This window comes from Pleurodeles waltl, chromosome 1_2 (genome assembly GCF_031143425.1).
Source record: "Pleurodeles waltl isolate 20211129_DDA chromosome 1_2, aPleWal1.hap1.20221129, whole genome shotgun sequence".
Taxonomy (NCBI): Eukaryota; Metazoa; Chordata; class Amphibia; order Caudata; family Salamandridae; genus Pleurodeles; species Pleurodeles waltl.
In genome coordinates, this window is record NC_090437.1 from 1,091,445,057 (window position 1) to 1,091,467,934 (window position 22,878).

Sequence of the window (22,878 nt, forward strand, 5' to 3'; positions counted from 1 at the left end):
AATCTGTAATTTTTAAAGTTTCCCTAAAGTCTACTCTACATATCCCCATACCTCTCAAGAAAAATCACCTAATCAACCCCTATCTCAGGGAGTCCCTCTGTCTCACACCCTTTCACAGGGAAACTGCCTACCTCAGACTGTTCCCCAGACACTCCACCGGACTGGTACTCTTCTGTGGAGCAACTAGACGCCTCATATCTTTCTCCAGAAACCTCACTTGCCTTATACCCTTCCCCATAAAAACACATGCCTCATCTACTTCCCCCCCCCCCCAAAAAAAAACCTGCATCGAACCCTTCATCAGCAAAGGTTCTTGTCACAGGGCAGCATCTGGAAATCTGCAAAGCATATGACCAAAGTCCAAATGGTCAACGCTCCAAAATGTAGTCCATATTACGTTGAAGGGGCATCATCCAATAGTAATTGATCACACAACTCCAGGTTGAAATATTTGCTTCCATTCCCAGTTCTTGTCATGGGAACCTCATCCATCCATGTAGTTCCACGCTCAAAGCCAAACTAAATGTTGCCAGGCATAAAAAGACTCCACGTCATGACCTGTCGAAGTCAAAAGGGAGGTCTCATGCCTGCCTCGGTGCTGTTGAAGTCTTTAGGTGAGTCAAAGAAGAAACTTTAAAAATGTAATTGGGAAACAGCTTTTTTTTGTCACTCTCTAAGTCCAGAGAGGGTTCAAGGCTGTCAGAATGCCTCTCGGTTACCCTCTTTATCTCCATCAAAGCCAGTTCCATCCTTGGTCCTTATGCACCCTGACGTTTCAGGCCCGTTGGCAGCATTGCAGCAATTAAACTTTTAAAGACGCTGTTCTGTGGATCTTCTGCACTTTACTGACTTCCTCTAACATGCCCTTGAGCCGCAAGGAACCACAGAAACCTACAATCTGACTTCCAATGGCAGGTCTCCCCTCGGCACCGTCTGTACCTGTTGGATCCACATGGACTTCAGCCCCGACTTCGGTGACCGCTTCTGCTCTGGCACAATCAACTGTACTGAACCCATTCCCATTGACACAGTTGACAATGCCTTTGATGCCGGATGAGAATGCACAGCATATATTGCTGTCTAACCCGGAACTGATTCCACTGCTACTTCGACTGAAGTCTCACCCATTGCGGACCAACTTGCAACCTTTTGTTAATCCCTTTGACTCTGATACTTTGCCCTTACCATCTGGTAGGGCCCAAAATTTATATAGCCTATTTTGCATTGATTTTTGACAACAGTAACTATGAAAAAAGGATCGACGATGTTCCCCAGTAGGCTGACGAGAACTGGTATGATGAGCTGCAGGATGCTACTAGGCTTAACATTTCACCTGATGATGGTCTTGTCTGTCCCCCTATGTCCTACTATGGACAAAACGACTTATTTTGCTGTTGTGATGCGAACGACAGCTGAAGTGGTAGACTTCCAACTGCCAACTATGGAAGTTAAAACTAATGCATTAACTGAAGTATTGGTCACTGTTACCCCTCAATGAAGTGCTTACTGACACTCTTTTAGGCACTTGGGCCAAGCCCTGTTTGGGAGAGCCTGTCAGTAGAAAGGTTGTCCTTTGCCATTGCCCTGCACCTGGCAACCCTGCCTTTCTAACAAAACATCCCACTCCAGAGTCCCTGGTGGTCCAAACTACTACTAGCAAGGCCAGTCCAGATGCTTTCTGATGTGAATGAAACTCGGATCCGTCACAGAAGTAAGTTCAAATAGCAAGTTTATTGCTCAATGCGACCTAGCGTCCAGCCACTCTGGAGAGGCATCAGTAACTCCTCTACCAGAATCTCTAGACGCCAACATTCTACAGAACGCAGCGCAGAACCAAAACATAACATATCCTCCTATCTTCACATTAAGTAACTAATTAAAAATGATAAACAAAAACAACAAGGAAAATGGAAAACAAGTTGTCCTTAAGAATACATGTTACAAATAACATAGTTCCTCAAATAATTAATACATTAATAAAAAAACAATAAAGCAATAATTTAGAACAAAAGTTACAAATGTTACTTCATAACATAGTCCTACAGATAACTAGGACACTACATAGTCCTTCAAATAACTAGGACACTTATGAATCCTCATCAGTTGTTTACGAATGGATGTCTCCACTTGAGGTGTACTTGCACCTTGTTTCTCACCTTCTTGAATTGCACTTGCACCTTGTATCTCACCTCCTTGAGCTGTACTCGTGCTTTGTATCTCAACCTCTCCAGCCTCTTCACAGGTTCCATCACCTACACCAAAGGTAGAAGCTTCTGAATCAACTTCCATCTTACTCTCATTCCCCAAGAAAAAGGAACTTGTGCACTCTTCCACCTCTTGACTTCGGGCACACGCTCCACTTCTCTGATACAAAGCCACATTTCTCAGATTCCACTTCTCCCCTCCTTCAATCTCAACTTGAAACTTTCCCACCTTCTTTACACGAAAAGGGCCTCTAAATCTCGAAACGCCCCTCTTGACTCTACCTGACTTGACTTTAACCCAATCCCCAACCTTCAACTTATGGTTGTGATGAGGGATAACAACCTTCTCACCACTCGACATCTTGACTCCTCCTGAAGCAACCCACTCTTGAAGCCAGGGGGGAAATCAATTTCGACCCTATCGATCGCCCCCTCATCACTCGAAAAGGAGACTTACCAGTAACACTGTGAATTGTGGAACGATAGGCACGTACCACATCAACCATCATTTTCCGCACACAACAACGATTAGCAAGAGCTAGCTGTACTGTCCCCTTGATTAATCTATTGATTCTTTCTACAATTCCATGACCCTGAGGATAATACAGGAACGTTCTGGCGTGACGCACTCCACAATTCTTCAGAAACGAACACATCTCATTCGAAGTTAATTGAGTGCCATTGTCCGTAATCAGGACCATAGGAATACCTTCTTCCATAAAAATGTCCTCCAATACTTTTATGGTCGTGGTTGTGGTCACATCACGTACAAATCTAACCACTAACCATCTTGAATGTACATCCACCACCACTACTGCAAAACGCATCTGAAGTGGAAGTTCAAAAAGTGGACCAATAAAATCTAAACAAATAGTGTACCAGGGTTTCCCAGGATCTTCAATGTGCCCTTCCATCTTGCCCATTCCGACTTTCAACCTCTTCTCACTCTCCTTGCACAGTCTACACCGCTCCACCCAACACTTAACCTGACCATCTAAACCAGGCCACCAAAAAAACTCTTTTAACCTCCTGCTTGTCATCCCCTGACCCAAGTGACCCTCATGAGCTAGGGAAAATAATTTAAACCTTAACCCAGCTGGTGGAACAAAACGTTCTCCCTGGATCAATACACTGTCTCCACAACACGACAATTCATCTAACACATCCAGAAATGGTCTTACCGACAACGGAAGAGAACTCTCTCTTCTAGCCCCTAAAGAAACTAGTTTGAAAACACACTTAAGACAATCATCTGCAGCCATCTCACTCTTCCATTCCTCCAGCGTAAATGTACCCAAACCCCACTCAACCACATCACAAATAGAGGCTACTGCATCATCCGTATCGCAACACTTTATCGATTGAGCATCAACTTTTTCCCAGTCAAGAGACAATCTGGACAGACAATCGGCCTGGACATTTTTCCAACCTTGGACATACTCAACTTGATACAAATACTCTTGCAACCTTGCAGAAAGTCTGGCCAACCTCGCTGATCCCTTCCCCGCACCCCCAGCAGACAATATCCTTAGCAATGGTTTGTGATCACTCCTCAAAGTAAACTCCAACCCCCACACATACGTTCTGAAGTATTCTGTACCCCATACAGCCGCCAAGGCGGGCTCCCGTTCAATAACAGAATAACTTCCATCTTACTCTCATTCCCCAAGAAAAAGGAACTCGAGAAATGGTCTTACCGACAACGGAAGAGACTAGGACACTTATGAATCCTCATCAGTTGTTTAAACTGATGTGAATCGCCAAAACTGATGTGAATGAAACTCGGATCCGTCACAGAAGTAAGTTCAAATAGCAAGTTTATTGCTCAATGCGACCTAGCGTCCAGCCACTCTGGAGAGGCATCAGTAACTCCTCTACCAGAATCTCTAGACGCCAACATTCTACAGAACACAGCGCAGAACCAAAACAACACTTTCCCTACCACTTCTCCTGATCAGCAGTGCAAATGAATCAAGATTTTTGGCACAAGATATTCTCCTCCATGCACCTTGCTCCTAGATCTGTTATTATTGGCTGTCTTCTTGACCATTATTCCCATACCCTTTGGGTTATGGTGGCTTAGGTTTTACTGGCTGTTGCAGACGAGGTTCACACGTCTCTCACACAGGCTATTGAGGGCGGCTGTGATGCAGTTAAATTTGTAAAATGCTCAGGTCTGGACACAACTGATTGCTGAGTACGTACCATAGGCACCAGGGTGACTGTCACCATGCCTTGATGAGAGCCATAGGTTTCTCAGGGAACTTCCATGCACCACTTATGGAGATGCCTTTTGACAGCTCCCACCTTTTTGGGCATAAAGCTGACTCAGCCTTGGAGTGCTTTAAAAAGAGCAGAGCAATAGTATGTATCGTGGGCATGTCTGTTTCAACAATGCAATTTCAACCTCTTTGTAGCTACTGCAGAGGTTTTCCTCTCCATCGATGCCAGACTCTTGCCTCAGTTCACCAGGCTTTTCAATCCCTTTGTTGGCTGAGGCTGCAGTTCCTAGAGACCACAAGATCAGCAGGGACAAAGAGCAGCTAAATCCCCAACTCCTCCAGCAGTCACAGCTACTTAAGTGTGCCCTTGCCTGCACATACCTACCCTGTTGGAGGCAGGATCTGATATTTCCTCCGGTGGTGGCAGGCTGTCATGATAGACAAGTTGGTCCTACAAAGTTTCTTACCTGGGCTACATCATTCCATTTCTTTCTACCCTGCCACACCTTTCATAGCATCCAGGGTGGCATGTAGAGACCATATGTCTGTTTTACGGCAGGAAGTGTAACCCTATTGTCCAAAGTGGCCTAAGAGACGGTTACAGCCTTTGAAGTAGGAACTGGGGTTACTCATTCTATTTCAATGTGCTGAAGAAGAATGGAGGCCTTCATCCTATTTTAAGTCTCCTGTGCTTTCAACATTGTGTTTGCAGCACATCTGCGACGGTTGGCGTTACCAGTCTTTCCCTACTTTGACAACTTGCTGCTAATGGTGAGCAGGCAGTCACCAGCCAAATGAAGGCAGACCTCGTAACTTCATTGAGGTTCACTATCAATGAGCCAAAGTCACACCTGATTCCTTCACAGATATTCCTTTTCATTGGGGCCAATCTGGATATGGCTCAGTTTCATGCCTTCCCCCTAGAATGGAGAGTCCATAACATTCTGGCTAAAATCCTGATGTTTCAGCCTTTGTCCTGGATCTCAGTCCAAATGACTCAAAGGCTGTTGGGATGGTTGACATCCTGCTAGTGTCACATGCCTGATGGCACATGTGGGTTCTGCAGCGGGACCTGAAATTCCAGTGGACGCAACATCAGCGAATTCTGTTGGATGGTATCAATATTTCAGAGAAATTTGTGGTGGCTATTGAACCCTGATTGGTTCAATGACATGCCCTCTCCTTATCCCACCCAGATCTGATTGTGGTCACGGATGCATCACTACTGAGTTGTAAAGGCCATCTGGGAGAGCTGGAAATCACAGAACTCTGGTCTCCAGCGGAGAGTCTCTTTCATCTCCTTCGTGGAGTACAGAGCAGTTTACTTGGCACTGAAGACGTTCTTGCCTACCATCAGAGGAAAGTAGATGCTCACAGACAACACCAATGCCATGTGATACTGCAACAAGCAGGATGCTTTGGACTGTGCCAAGAGACCTTGCACCTCTGGAAGTAGCTGGACCATAACCAGGGGTTTCCAAGGTGGTGATCCACTGGATGGCATCTTTGAACACCAAGGTTGACAATCAGGAATACACCCTGAAGTGGAACAGACCAGCTTCCAGCATTTGAGTGAATCCTTGCTTGATCTTTTCACTACAGCTGAGAGTACACCATGTCTGTTTTTTTCTGCGTATTGGAGTTTCCAAAGCAGCTCTCTTCCAGAAGAGACACATTCCATTTATAGTGGTGTTCATGAATCCTGTATGCCTTCCTGCCACTGTCTCTTTTGCCCCAAGCTTGAAGAAGGTCAGGAACAATCTGGCCCATGTCATCCTAGTGGCACCAGATTGGGCAAGAGAATGTGGCACCCACATCTGACTGCTGATCAGGCTGCTGCTGCAGGAGGATATTATGTTGCAGCAGCAAGGCAGGGTTTCAAACCCAGGCCTGCATCCTTTGCATGTTCATGCTTTGCGATTGATTGGTGACAGTTGACCTCCTTTGATCTGCACCCTAACGTTGTTGATGTCATCCTGGCAGCAAGAGTTTTTTTTACGAAATCAGTGTATGCTAGGCATTGGGACATGTTTGTTCTTTGGTGTGGCAACTGACAAAAACTGACCCTTTACAAGCAAAGTTGTCTTACTTTTTGCTATTTGTTTTGTCCCTTGCCCAGCAGGGGCTTGCTTTAGTACTGTTAAAGACTACCTAGTGCCTCTTTTGGCCTTCTTGCAGTTTCTGATTTGCCTTTGTTATTTAAATCACCAGTTATGATGAGTTTGGTAAAAGGTTTACAACACTTGATCCAATGAAAATCCTTTGATGCCCCAGTGTGACTTAGTCATCATGCTCTTGATGTGCACCCCTTTTGAGATGTCTCACAGTTTTGAGACACTTGACGTCAAACACAGTCTTTTTCATTGCCATAACATTGGCTAAACGTGTGAGAAGTTCAAGCTCCCTGTGTAAATCCATTTTGCTCCACCTTCTTCCCTGATAAGTTGGTTTTGAGGACCCAGGCTTTGTTTGTATAAAAAGGGGTTACTCTTTTTCTTGGCGGTCAGGCTATCACACTCCCAGCATTGTTCGCTCCACCTCATCTCGTTAAGGAGGAAGAGAGGCACCATATCTTGGAACCAAAAGGAACATTGATCTTTTATATCGATCCTACCAAAAAGAATGGGTGGACAGTCAGCTCCTTGTAGTCTTTTCCAGCGCGAAGCATAAGGCTGTGCAAAAATGGATCATCTCTCGACGGACTGTTCTCTGCTTAAAGATCTGCTATGTACTGACAAAGAAATAGCCTCCGGTAGGCTTACCAGCTTATTCGATCAGGTCCAAAGCTGCTACCACTACTCATACATGCTGAGTGCCTGTCCTGAACAACTGTCAGGCAGCCATGTGGGCTGCGATACACACCTTCACAAATCAACAGCCAGGTCCATCGAAAGGGGAATTTTACCTGCTGAGTTCGGCAGGATTTTTTTTGCTGTTCAGACTCACCACCTTGATAGGTGCTTCTTTGGTATCTATTCACAAGGTGGACTTGACTCTTCCATTTACAGAGGCCCCATTCTAGAAATCTGCATACTGATTATACCAAGTTGCTGATGAGCTCTTCATTTCAGGGTGCAGAGAGCCTAGAAAGCAAACAATGTCAGCGCTTATGGGTGGCACTTCTCTGCAGCTTCATACATCACTTCTGGAGCGTAGCTGCGCAATGCCACCTACCAGCATACAGAGGTACTGCTGAAAGGTTTTTGGATCCGGTCTGACGCCTGGGAGAGTATTCACGAAGTGGGGAATCTGTGGTTAAGTAGAGTATCCGTCAGAAAATTAATTACAGAAGGTGAGTAACCTGTTCTTATTGTTCATTCCCTTTCTGAACTCCAGCATGATTATCTATGGGTGGTGAAGCACCTCCCACACCTCTGCTTTCAGCATCCCTGGAACTGCGAAAGGGGAGCTGTGAGCAGAGCACCAGGTGCAGGGGTGAGCCAGTAGCTCTTTGGATGGGGTCAAGTGGCTGTAGACCCTGAATTTGGGGGCAAGGATAGCCAGCTAAACCATTCTGTCAGGCTTTTAAGTCCTTCACTGCCTGCTTATTGAAGCCTTGTGTGGGAGCTATATGCTTCGTGGTTCTCTCAATTCCACTTCACGCAAGTTTATTTTAAAGCTCTACCCTTTGAAAGCTTGACAGCTGTGAGTAGCTCATATGCAGTGGTCGGCCACTCAGCACCAAAAGTTAATCATCATTTAAGTTGACAATCCTCTCCTCTTCTCAGCCCTGGGCATGATCATAGAGCTGCAGCAAAAGAATCAGTGAACTGACACAAACAGAATCAGGCTCCACTTTCAGCTCACCACTGGTAAGTAATTAGTATGAGCATGGTAACATGAAATACTGGCTAATGGTAAAAATCTGATTGCTTCACAAATTATTTTATTGCAGAAACAGTAACACATTTCAATTAATTTAACCCCTGAGGAGTAAAACGTGGCAGGGTTATTATGAGGGATGTGTTTAAGGCAGCCTCTTTCAGAGTCCATCCAGTGATGCTTGTAGACCCACACTTCTCAGTAGTCGGTGGTTTCTTCCTAACTTACCCTTCTTCCATAGATGAATTCTAAGGTATTGGTAGACTGGGTCTACCGTCAGATTCCAGGAAGGTTGTGACAGTGTTATGGAGCTGTCATGTTCTACGATATCACTTCCTGTGATGTCAGTATACGTTGCTTAAATTAATTCTTCCTTTTGCTGTATTTTGTTGGAATTGTGCCCTAAACCTCAAGTTGATTTATTCTCTATTTGATGTTATAACAAAACATTTGAAGTCATGTTTAGTTGTACTCTAATGTCTGAGTCATTATCAAGGTGTTGTGGATATTATTTGTCTGTCCCATCATAATCTCGACCTTGAGATGGTCGTTAAGGCTGGACAAAACCACTTTTGAACCTATTCAGTTGTCTTTATTCAAGATAATTTCTTTAAAAAATGATTATTCATTTTTTTAATCCAGAGGGCCTTTTGTGTCTCAACTGACTTTCACTATTTCTTGTGACAAAAAGTAGGTATTGGGAGCCAGGCCTCAGTGTGAACTCAAAATGATTTCATTATTCAAGTGTATCAATCGTAGACTTCATTAAGACTCATAAAAACATAAAAAGGCTCCTGAAAATAGATGCTAGAAATGCCTTTTGCTACTGTAAATAAACAAGCCTTTAGTGTCCACAGACTAGTGTTTTGTGGTCTGGGATGCCAAGTGAAAATAATGAAAAAGATTCTAGGGATGCACCCTGCAGTAAACATGTGACTGATTTAGTAAAATGCCACAGTGGTGGCAGCCAGACCAGTTTTCCTTCAAAATCCATGTAGGGTTTCTGTTTAAACTTCTGCATTTTCAGTTCCATTGCACTGTTTCCTTTAGCGTAAACTACAAGAACAGCCTACATCTGTGTGGCATGTTCAGAACATAGAAGTAAATAAAATATTTTAGCCAGATTGATAAATGGTTCCAAAAGATGAGCTCACTATGCATTTATTATCAGTCATTACCCAATTGAATTTCAAGCACTGCGAATGGTACAGGTGTTTGTATTAGCCAGGCCCCGCTATTCTTGTGGAGAAGGTTTCATCCTATGTCCTAGTTTGAGATCTTTCTTCTTCCACTGATCTTATGCCTGTAATTCCTCGTGTCAGATTGTCTTGTGTAAGGGAGCCAACATCTGGATCTTCTTGTCTCATGGTGTAAAGGCCACTGAAACCACTTGAAATTCAAAGTAAAGACCTATCTCCTACATTTTTCACCTAAACTTGTATTCTATCCATTGCTACTTGGTCCATTGCTAGACAGCCAATTTGGTGGTACAAGGTTCACCTAAATATTAACTATTGTGTAAACTAACAAACTAATAATGGTACTATATTTGAAAAGGTAGTCTTGCACAGCAGTCTCACCTGGCCTGTTTACTCAACATGGCGTATTAACTCAGCAAAGTTCACCAAACCCCTGTCAAGTTTTTGCTTAGCTAGTTTCTCCAGGTAAGGTGTGCCTGGGATCAGGAGGTAATGAGATCATTACATGATCGCAGAGAGTCAACTTGCTCATCTCCTCCCCTTGTTTAGGGGGCAGCTGGCACATTTTCAAGTTAAAACGTCTTGGCTAGATCCTGCAGAAAGGAGAACATTTAGCTGAGGCCAGTTGTAGAAGTATGCTTTCTACTGGCAAGTGTAGAGTTTAGTACTGGGCTCAAATGAGGCAATGGCCCTCTTTTTATTTTTACTTCATACATTAAACATTAATATTTCATTGGGAAGCGGATCTTCTTTTATGGTGAAACAACAATAAGCTGTGTAAAGTATGTTGTGGTATGCAACAGTACCCAAAGATTGATTAAAACAAAATCATTGTACTGGAAGTATTGAAGATATTGTAGTAACCAGCTTTCCTTTCAGTCATAGCTTTAACTTTCTTAATTCTAGGTATCAACTTATGGGTCCGATATTGAAGAACGTGCTTGCTTTATAACATGCATTCCTTATTTTACTTTTATGTCTGGTAAACAAGCCAATATGTTCTACAATTAATTGAATTGTTGTGTCCTTTAGACAGCATTGGAGAGGAGAAAGAATTCAAAGACTAACAGCAGATCAAGTAGCAGTGCCTTGACAGGAGTACTGTCAGCCAAACAAGGTATAGATTTAATTTGGTTTTCAGTCCTTGAACTGTGTGACAAATGTGTCTCTTCACTTTAGTTCTCTGTATGTAATGTGAGGCACTGAAAACTTTGCAATTTTCCATATGTCTGATCAATAATTTTGTATTATTTTAAATATATTTATGAACTCTTGTCCCCAGTCACTCTTCCTTCAAGTGAAGGAATTAGGTTTTGCGTTATAGCAGAAAAAGGACTGTCAGAGCCCATGTTCAAGAAAATATTATATAGGTAACTTTTCTACTTGCCCCTGTTGATATGTACTTCCCTGATAGACTTGGTACTGGAAGAGAAAAGTACGTGCGATAAGAGCGTGGTTGTTTCAACAGCCACTACAATAGGGGCAGCTACCAGGGGTAATACACAGTAACAGGAGTATTCCAGGTGCTCCCCGGCCTAACACTTGGTAAACTTCCCCTTCCCCTCTCAAGCCTTGTTTCCCCTAAGGATATTGGTATATTCTAACATGGAATCTTATCATAAAGTTTTTTACCAAGCCTAACACAGATACAAGTTCCAGGTCTCGCTCCTCTGCAGCCTGCGGTGAATGCCCCTCCTTTTTTATAAATACTGCAGTGCCTTTCCACTCCTTATTTACTGCTTATGTGGTGTGCCAGTGCCCACATAACCTAAAGTATATTCTTTGACTAACAGTTGAAAGCATTTTGATACACAATTGAATAAGTCATTTATTGTGCAAGATGACCAAGAATTTCAACTGTTAATGTATCAATCTTGTAAAATATATCTGAGTTAACCAAACAGCATCATCAAAACAGTTATTCTTTGCTGTCACAACATATTTCATCTAGAAGGAGCGACTCCCAATAGCAGTATGGGCAGACCATAGGAATGTATAGTTTTTTTTTCAGAATGCCTTTTGTTTCTACTCTTGTTCAGTGTGCTTGTCATGTTGAGAGAGGACATGGAGCCGTGAAACACTTTCCAGTTTTGGACTGTTACAAAACATTGGATGGATATATCCATTACACCCACAGAAAATTACCAAAGAAAACTGAAATATTTTTACCCCGACAGCCAGGAGACATCACACCTGGGTGTAGGTACTGCTCCCCAAAACAGCATTTCTACTACCACAAGCCAGGAGTCACCAGGGAAACACCATTTTGCAATTTGTTGGTGTTTATCAGATTGGATGGCTTTTAAGCATAACAAAAAATATATATTATTAGGAAAGTTTGAACTTTTATTCCTGGCAGTTTGTGTCCTATAACAGACAGACATTTTATTTTATATACATATATATTTATGTATATAAATATATATATATATATAGAAGTCTTAATAGCGTTAACTTATTTGTCATAAAAGTACAAATATTAATGCTTCTTGTCGGAACCCCGTTCAGAGGGTCTGCAGGGGGTACTGGGCTTAATGGTGGAAGGGGAGGCCTTTTACTCCTCATGTCCCAACGCTCGACCTACTATGGATCCTGAGCAGCTGGGCCAAGTACCACTACTGTGCTTTACTCTAAGTGGTAGCATAAGCTGAGCACTCCAATGCTTCTCGATTTGTGGGACCGAGAGGGGATAAACACAGGGGGTTGAGCACAGGCTCACAATTCAAAATATCCACAGCAGCAGCACTAAATGATTGTCCAGTCAAGTATGTACTTTTATGAAAGAGGAGTATTTTTGACAACTAAATTACAACGTTCGATGGCATCTGTCGCTGTAGATACGCATGTTCTGCAATAGCTCGCCATCTGGTGTTGGGCCGGAGTGTTACAAGTTGTTTTTCTTCGAAGAAGTCTTTCGAGTCACGGGACCGAGTGACTCCTCCTTTTGTCTCCATTGCGCATGGGCGTCGACTCCATGTTCGATTGTTTTTTTTCCGCCATCGGGTTCGGACGTGTTCCTGTCGCTCCGAGTTTCGGAACGGAAAATTAGCTAATTTCGGAAGATTTTCGTCGGTATTGTTGCGTTCGGGATCGGCGTACTTAGATTCCACACCGCATCGAAGATCGAAGAGCTCCGGTGCCCTTCGGGGTAGTTTTTTCGATCCTCCGTCGGGGCCTGGTCGGCCCGACCGCGTGCTGAAGAACGCCGATGGAACGGACCCCGTTCCGTTTCTGCCCCAAATGCCACAATAAATACCCCTACACAGACCAACACTTGGTCTGCAACCTGTGCCTGTCACCTGAGCACAGCGAAGACACCTGCGAGGCCTGTCGTGCGTTCCGGTCCCGAAAAACACTCCGAGACCGTCGAGCCAGAAGACTTCAAATGGCGTCCGCACCGACAGCCCAACGGGAGTTCGAGGAACAGGAAGAAGAAGGTACCTTCTCGATCCAAGACTCAGACTCCGAAGGATTCGACGATACACAAACCGTGAGTAAGACGTCGAAAACCACACAAAGAAACATTTACAAGGCCCAGGGGACGCCACTGCCACCAGGCCATGGCTCGACCCATAAATTCAGTGACCGACCGTCGGCACCGAAAAAGGCCCAAACAGTGCCGAGATCGTCCGACTCCGGTCGAGACACCGGCACGCAGCCTTCTCGGGACCGAGAAAGTGCTGGAGATAAGCCTCGACACCGAGATGCCGGTGTGGACACGGCTCGACGCCGAGACAGCGGCACCGAAACAGATCGACGCCGAGAGGTTTCAGCCCCGAAAAGGAAAAAAGTCACCTCGGAGCCGAAAAAACACGCAGACAAAGTTTCGATGCCGAAACAAACTGCAAGCGACCCAGCTTCAGGCTCTTATACAGAAGAGCACTCGCTAACCTCCCAAATGCAAAAGCATAGGTTTGAGGAAGAGCTACAAGCAACTGATGTGGACCATACGCAAAAGCGTATCTTCATTCAGCAGGGGACAGGAAAAATAAGCACCCTTCCCCCCATTAAGAGAAAAAGAAGGTTGGAGTTCCAGACGGAACAAGCACCACAACCAAAAGTGGTGAAAAGAGTTACACCACCACCCTCTCCTCCGCCCGTGATTAACGTTTCACCAGCACAAACTCCATCACACTCCCCAGCTCACACCACCATGAGCCAGGGTGACCAAGATCAGGACGCGTGGGACCTATACGACGCCCCAGTGTCAGATAACAGCCCGGAGGCATACCCTACAAAGCCATCTCCACCAGAAGACAGCACCGCGTACTCTCAGGTGGTGGCTAGAGCAGCACAATTTCACAACGTAAGCCTCCACTCAGAACAGGTCGAGGATGATTTCTTGTTCAACACACTCTCCTCCACCCACAGCTCATACCAAAGCCTGCCTATGCTCCCTGGTATGCTCCGGCACGCAAAAGACATATTTAAGGAGCCGGTCAAAAGTAGGGCAATCACACCAAGGGTGGAAAAAAAGTATAAGCCGCCTCCTACGGACCCGGTTTTCATCACTACACAGCTGCCACCAGACTCTGTTGTTGTAGGAGCAGCTAGGAAAAGGGCCAACTCTCACACATCTGGAGATGCACCACCCCCAGATAAAGAAAGCCGCAAGTTCGATGCAGCTGGTAAAAGAGTCGCAGCACAAGCTGCAAACCAGTGGCGCATCGCGAACTCCCAGGCACTACTTGCGCGCTATGACAGAGCCCACTGGGACGAGATGCAACATCTCATTGAACATCTGCCCAAGGACTTCCAAAATAGGGCAAAACAAGTGGTTGAGGAGGGACAGACCATCTCCAACAACCAGATACGTTCCTCCATGGACGCTGCAGATACAGCTGCACGGACAATTAATACATCTGTAACTATCAGAAGGCATGCATGGCTCCGAACGTCTGGATTTAAACCAGAGATTCAACAAGCAGTTCTCAATATGCCTTTTAATGAAAAAGAACTGTTCGGTCCAGAAGTGGACACAGCGATTGAGAAACTCAAAAAAGATACGGACACTGCCAAAGCCATGGGCGCACTCTACTCCCCGCAGAGCAGAGGGAATTACAGCACATTCCGTAAAACGCCCTTTCGAGGGGGGTTTCGGGGTCAAAGCACACAAGCCAGCACCTCACAAGCAACACCGTCCACTTACCAGGGACAGTATAGAGGAGGTTTTCGGGGACAATATAGAGGAGGGCAATTCCCTAGAAATAGAGGGAGATTTCAAAGCCCCAAAACCCCTACTACTAAACAATGACTCACATGTCACTCACCCCCTCCACACAACACCAGTGGGGGGAAGAATAGGTCATTATTACAAAGCATGGGAGGAAATCACTACAGACACTTGGGTTCTAGCAATTATCCAACATGGTTATTGCATAGAATTTCTACAATTCCCTCCAAACATACCACCAAAAGCACAAAATTTAACAACACACCATTCCAATCTCCTGGAGATAGAAGTGCAGGCACTATTGCAAAACAATGCAATCGAATTAGTGCCAAACACACAAATAAACACAGGAGTTTACTCACTGTACTTTCTGATACCAAAGAAGGACAAAACGCTGAGACCAATCCTAGACCTCAGAGTAGTGAACACTTTCATCAAATCAGACCACATCCACATGGTCACACTACAAGAAGTATTGCCATTGCTAAAACTACACCACTACATGGCAACTTTAGACCTCAAGGATGCTTATTTCCATATACCAATACACCCATCGCACAGGAAATACCTAAGGTTTGTATTCAAAGGAATACATTACCAATTCAAGGTACTGCCTTTCGGATTAACAACCGCACCAAGAGTCTTTACCAAATGTCTAGCGGTAGTCGCTGCACACATAAGAAGGCAGCAAATACATGTGTTCCCATATTTGGACGACTGGCTAATCAAGGCCCATTCGTTCATACAGTGCTCAAATCACACAAATCAGATCATACAAACCCTCTTCAAACTCGGGTTCACCGTCAACTTTACAAAATCCAACATTCTGCCGCGCAAGGTACAACAATACCTAGGAGCCATAATAGACACATCAAAAGGAGTAGCCACTCCAAGTCCACAAAGAATTCTAAATTTCAACACCATCATACAACGCATGTATCCAACACAAAAGATACAGGCAAAGATGGTATTACAACTCCTAGGCATGATGTCATCATGCATAGCCATTGTCCCAAACGCAAGACTGCACATGAGGCCCTTACAACAATGCCTAGCATCACAGTGGTCTCAAGCACAGGGTCACCTTCTAGATCTGGTGTTAATAGACCGCCAAACTTACCTCTCGCTTCTGTGGTGGAACAACATAAATTTAAACAAGGGGCGGCCTTTCCAAGACCCAGTGCCACAATACGTAATAACAACAGATGCTTCCATGACAGGGTGGGGAGCACACCTCGATCAACACAGCATACAAGGACAATGGAACGTACATCAAACAAAACTGCATATCAATCACCTAGAACTTCTAGCAGTTTTTCAAGCACTAAAAGCTTTCCAACCAATAATAGTTCATAAATACATTCTCGTCAAAACAGACAACATGACAACAATGTATTATCTAAACAAGCAGGGAGGGACGCACTCCACGCAGTTAAGCCTGCTAGCACAGAAAATTTGGCATTGGGCAATTCACAACCAAATTCGCCTAATTGCACAGTTTATACCAGGGATCCAAAATCAACTCGCAGACAATCTCTCTCGAGATCACCAACAGGTCCACGAATGGGAAATTCACCCCCAAATTCTGAACACTTATTTCAAACTCTGGGGAACACCTCAGATAGACTTGTTTGCGACAAGGGAGAACGCAAAATGCCAAAACTTCGCATCCAGATACCCACACAAACAATCCCAAGGCAATGCCCTATGGATGAACTGGTCAGGGATATTTGCTTACGCTTTTCCTCCTCTCCCTCTCCTTCCTTACCTGGTAAACAAACTCAGTCAAAGCAAACTCAAACTCATATTGATAGCACCAACTTGGGCAAGGCAACCCTGGTACACAACGCTGCTAGACCTATCAGTGGTACCCTGCATCAAATTGCCCAACAGGCCAGATCTGTTGACACAGCACAACCAAAAGATCAGACACCCAGATCCAGCATCGCTGAATCTAGCAATCTGGCTCCTGAAATCCTAGAATTCGGGCACTTACAACTTACACAAGAATGTATGGAAGTCATAAAACAAGCCAGAAGGCCATCCACCAGGCACTGCTATGCAAGTAAATGGAAGAGGTTTGTTTGCTACTGCCATATTAATCAAATACAACCATTACACACAACTCCAGAACATGTAGTGGGTTACTTGCTTCACTTACAAAAATCTAACCTAGCTTTTTCTTCCATTAAGATTCACCTTGCAGCAATATCTGCATACCTGCAGACTACCTATTCAACTTCCCTATATAAGATACCAGTCATTAAAGCATTCATGGAGGGCCTTAGGAGAATTATACCACCAAGAACACTACCTGTTCCTTCATGGAACCTAAATGTTGTCCTAACTAGACTTATGGGTCCACCTTTTGAACCCATGCACTCCTGCGAAATACAGTTCCTAACCTGGAAGGTGGCATTTCTCATCGCCATTACTTCCCTAAGAAGAGTAAGCGAGATTCAGGCGTTTACAATACAGGAACCTTTTATACAACTACACAAAAATAAAGTCGTCCTAAGGACCAATCCTAAATTTTTGCCAAAGGTTATTTCACCGTTCCATCTAAATCAAACAGTGGAACTTCCAGTGTTCTTTCCACAGCCAGATACCGTAGCTGAAAGGGCACTACATACATTAGATGTCAAAAGAGCATTGATGTATTACATTGACAGAACAAAAAACATCAGAAAGACTAAACAACTCTTTATTGCCTTTCAAAAACCTCACGCAGGAAACCCAATTTCAAAACAAGGTATAGCCAGATGGATAGTTAAATGCATCCAAATCTGCTACCTTAAAGCTAAACGACAGCTGCCCATTACACCAAGGGCACACTCAACCAGAAAGAAAGGTGCTACCATGGCCTTTCTAGGAAACATCCCAATGCAAGAAATATGTAAGGCAGCCACATGGTCTACGCCTCACACATTCACCAAGCACTACTGTGTAGACGTGTTATCCGCACAACAAGCCACAGTAGGTCAAGCCGTATTAAGGACATTATTTCAGACTACTTCCACTCCTACAGGCTGATCCACCGCTTTTGGGGAAATAACTGCTTACTAGTCTATGCAGAACATGCGTATCTACAGCGACAGATGCCATCGAACTGAAAATGTCACTTACCCAGTGTACATCTGTTCGTGGCATCAGTCGCAGTAGATTCGCATGTGCCCACCCGCCTCCCCGGGAGCCTGTAGCAGTTTGGAAGTTACCTTCAATTATTTATATATGTATCATCTCAACCTTAAATAGGTGCATACTTAGTCACTCCATTGCATGGGCACTATTACTACAATTCAACTCCTACCTCACCCTCTGCGGGGAAAAACAATCGAAGATGGAGTCGACGCCCATGCGCAATGGAGACAAAAGGAGGAGTCACTCGGTCCCGTGACTCGAAAGACTTCTTCTAAGAAAAACAACTTGTAACACTCCGGCCCAACACCAGATGGCGAGCTATTGCAGAACATGCGAATCTACTGCGACTGATGCCACGAACAGATGTACACTGGGTAAGTGACATTTTCAATTCAATATACACACAGTTCCCTGAGGTCAGAGTTGTAGTACCACTGGAGTACCACTAGAGGTCCCTGAGCTTCACTCGCTCTTGTGGTACTGGTTATTCCCCATTCACTATAGGCGACATTCAGGTTAAACCCCACTAGCAGTCCAAGTCTCAGGAGTCCCAATTCGGCTCTTTATTAAAGTCAAGAGTGTTCCAGCGCTGAAGCAGATCCCCCGGGGCTGTGTGGCCGAACAGTCAGTCTTACCCTCACCAGCAGGATCCAAGCAACCAGTATCTCTGAGTGCATCTGCTTTGTGGGAGCTGAAGATGGAGCAGCTGCCTCCAGTAAGTCCTTCACAAGTGTGCCCTGAGAGGGCTGTATCTGGGTGTCTTCAAGTACCTCACACGTGAGCCTGTAGCGGCTGGTGGGGAGTCCTCTAAGTTCCTCCTGGTAAGTTTCTTACGTTCTTCCCCACTGGTGGGGGGATGCAGCTCTCCTGGTGCTGTTCCTCAGTCTCTTCTAGGGCCTGCTCAGGTCAACACAGTGACCATGTTCCTCTGAAGGTGGCCTTGACCAGATCATGGTCTTTACCTGGTCTTGGTGCCCCTGTCACTTGTCCTCCAGAGCTTCTTCTCCAAGCACAGCAAATCTGGCTGCTTGACAGTTCACAATAGTGGGGTGAGAGGCTCAAGCTCCCCTTAGTGACCATTTCCAGACATCAAATATTATTTAGAGTCCGAGTCTTTGAAGTTTATGTTGGGGGTCTGCTTTTTTTTAAGTGCCCTCGCCTTTGCCTTGCCCTTCCTCCAGAAAGCAGCCTGTCACAGCAGGAGCAATTTCAAATCTGACAACCCACAACACAGCCCTTGGAGTGACTAGAGGTTCACACCTGGATGTCAGCCACAGTGATATGCGTATCAAAGGTTTATTCCAGGTTCCAGCCCGACACACCCTCTCCTCTTCCCTGATATGTGCCCAGTCCCATTCCCAGTGACCTCTCTCTGAATAACATAGCAACCTTTGAAGTGTCCTGGAGAGCCTGCCTCTCCTTGCTCCAGTGTGTGTTGCACCCAGCTTACAGGGATGCAGCAATACACAAATCTGCCTTGGGGGATTCCTCTTGCTCCATTATTCATGTTCCTGCAGTCAGCCCTGTGTCTCCCAAAATGGACCCAGAGTTGTCTATGTATTGTGCCCTTCACAGGCACACATATTCCAAGCACATGCATATAGCATACATGCACTGCACAGCACTTCATGTATTATACCCTTCACGGGCACACACACACCCAGCACATGCATAATATACACACACTGCACAGCAATTCATTACCTGTGTATTGTACCACACACAGACACCCATACATCCACCACAAGTGTACCACACATGCACTGTGCAGCACTTCACTCCAAAACTGACGTAGGCCTGAGGTGAGTGAAGGACACAGCATCTGAACTTTAAATGAGTGAGCATTTAGGCCTTACTGACACAGGTAAAAAGGACATGTTCACTCATACTGATCACTGCACAGTATGCTGTCACCATGGTCCTCATGCTGCTTAACGTCTGGCAAAGGCAGTAGCCTTTCACCCCTATAAACATAGCACTTTGGGCACCGCTCAGGACCATATAATACAATTTGTGAGACAGGCCCATGTTGTGACGCACATACATGATCCATGTTTGCCTATGACAACAAAAATCCAGGGATGGACTGGGGATCCAGACATCATTACAGTTAGGGCACATTCAGGGCAGGGGTGCACATCCATCACCATACGAGGGACTTTTCCACCCCAACTCTCCTAACTATCACATATGGAAGATTTGGCCAAAGAAGTAGCATTAACAATCCTAAGTCCACCTCAGTCCCCAAATGTAACACAGTTGCATGCATGGTACGCACCGAGATCTGGCCAACATGTTTCTTTTTTTTTTTTTATTCCATTTTATGTATTTGATGTTTTTTAATGCTGCTATACTTGGGTGTCTGTTTATTTAACTAACTACCTAAGTTATTTTCAAAAAGGAATTAGTAACTATATTTTACTTTTACTGTATTAATTCTTGGGTGTGTGTTCTTTTGACATTGCACTTTCTAGTTCAGGAGCTGTTGTCTGAAGAGCATGGCTGCAGCTTGCCCGCCACTCCACAGTCCATCTCAGACTTGAAATCTTTGGCGACTGCACTGCTGGAGACCATTCATGAAAAAAACATGGTCATTCAGCACCAAAGACAGACCAACAAGTAAGTTTCAGGAGACGTATTTTTAGAGCACTGTACAACAGCTTTTTCTATTAATATTTACAGAATTGTATGTTTCTCCAGCATGGAATCCTGTATGGAGTTACACGCTGTGTAATATCCTCTTGTGTCTGGGGAGGTGAGCAACATCATTTTTGCTCTTAGATTTCTTTCATAGTCGTAGTCGAGCTTGTATTACATACTGTCATTAGGTCTATAAATGCCACTGTCTAAGACTTTGGTTTAATTTCTGTAATTAAAATGTCACTGGAGAATCTCACCGGTAGCAACCACGACATTATGTAGTCAACATATCTTTGCTACTCATCCAGTATTATAAAATATGGTTATATTTTGTTGTAGTTGACAGTGACCAAGGGAAACATTTTAATTTGTATTACAGAAGTGGGGCAAAGGTAAAAAGTTACAGTCCAGCCCAGTCCAGTACCATGCATCATGGCTGCACATAGTGATGTAAGAATGGCACCGTTATCCTTTTTTATGCAACGAAGGAAAGCTTTCCTATGGCATACTAGTAGCATTAATTATAATTAAAAAAGGATTGAGAACACATACTGAGCAATGTCCCAAACATAACAGAGTGTTTAAGCAAACTGCACTTATGTATTTTAGAAAATACACACAAAAGATTCCCTGCTCATCCTGAATGTGCCATCGTGGGCAGGCTATGGTAGCCCCCATGTAAGCTTACTGTGGTGGAGACCATGGGAGAGATGGAAGCAGGAGTCGGTGTCCTGAGCTATTATAACTCTCCATACCTCTCCTGAGGAACCAGCCAGCTGCATTCATCAGTTTACACTGTCTGTGTCCTGCCAGCCCCCAGGAACCATCATGTGTCCATTAGAGACAGACGGCCTACTGTAGTCACCAACACTGTCAAGCCTTATATAACTTATGATGATATCAGTCTATTGGGGGTTGTCCATCATAGAAGTTGGCTATAATGGGATGAGGCCAGTTAGTTGACTGGTCTTTGAGTAAGAGTTCAAGCTAAATGTACTGGACAGGCTAGATATAGAGGAACAGCACTTGCTGATTGTGCAACATAGGCTGAATGGAAAGAATAAACTCACATATTAAATGCACAGAAGAGATACAGAAAGTAAAGGCACTTACTGAGCATACAGGATAAGCTGGCTACTTGGTTTTGGAGTAGCGTGCTTCCTGATGTAAAAGGGGTTGTACGCGCTATATAAATGCAATTACAACTAAAATTACAGTATAAAGGCACATACTAGGTATACATGACATGGGTTACAGAGAGTAAATATACAGGAGAATGAACAGGATTTACAGAATACAGAATGTAAAGGCAGGTACTGAGTCTCTAACATAGCCTGGATTCCAAGAGTAAAGGTACATTTTGAATGTACAGAACATGTTTGTTCTGTGGAGTATGTCGGATACAGAGAGTAGTAGCACACAGAGCATACAGGACAGGCCTGCAAGAGAATAGCACTGGATTAATAATGTTGGTTTAATCGAACATCAGTTGAAGGTTTTAAATTTGTAGGACGCCGCCCTAGGATAGTGGCTAGACAGTTTTATCATTCTTTTTACATCACATAAGTGCTTTTCATACCTTCAACTTATTGTCTCTAACCTCCACAGGATGTCGACTGGTAGGTGCACTTCAGCCTTATTAAATGTTGTCCTGTTGTAAACCTGACTCCTCCTGTTACACATACCCTTAGCAAATGAAGTTTTGACCTATTACTGTCTCTGGCTGTGTACTTTCGATACGATTTTAGACCTTTATTGCCCTTGACTATTGTGTTTGTGAAACTTTAATCATGTACTTTATTATTTGTTGTTAATATTTGCATTTCATATTTGGTAACACTTACATTTTTTATACTTTGTTTCACTTATATCAAAACGAAAATATGATGTCTGATGTTAAGCCCAAATGTTTAGAATCCCATTGGAAATAATGTTTTTCTATTCTTGAGCCCTTCTTCCTCTCACTTTCCAAATATTTTTCACACACTTTCTCACGATAGTTAACAGAGGATAACTACTGTATGCACAATACACTGGCTTTTAAAACAACATAAAGCTACATTAGCCATGCTAGTTCGCTGAACTCATAGAGTTGTACTTTAGTGGTAATTTCAATCAGCCAAATCTTTCAGTAAAGTGATCAAGAGATACGCTGGCACATTTATAAATTCCTGCTGCCTACTTGTGATTCCGCTGACTTTGTGTTAATAGAGTTTAGACATTTCCACTTGTTTGAAACCCCCCTTTCTCTTATTTGTATCACTTTTATTGCTCCAGTTTAATGACTACTCCAGTTTCCTCCCTCAGCAAGTTTTAATCTTTTCTGTTGTCTCTCTTGCCCTCACTAACACAATTTATTTCCCTGTAGAAAATACAGTCCTCGTCAGACCCCTTATCTTTGTTCAAAATACTCTTGCTTACCATTATTTCTCTACTGTGTGCTATTTCTTATTCTTCCTATGCTTATAGTTTCTTCA

General features: G+C 44.0%; 1 protein-coding gene across 4 annotated transcripts in view; it reads left to right on the plus strand.

Moving 5' to 3' along the window:
• CCDC149 (coiled-coil domain containing 149) overlaps window positions 1–22,878 on the plus strand; it is a 315,035-nt gene that overhangs the window by 200,580 nt on the left and 91,577 nt on the right. For all 4 annotated transcript variants that reach the window (XM_069202164.1, XM_069202165.1, XM_069202167.1 and 1 more), the window contains exons 8-9: window positions 10,480–10,564; window positions 20,236–20,380. In XM_069202164.1, the coding sequence (XP_069058265.1) occupies window positions 10,480–10,564; window positions 20,236–20,380 (230 nt within the window). The remainder of the gene's footprint in view (window positions 1–10,479; window positions 10,565–20,235; window positions 20,381–22,878) is intronic.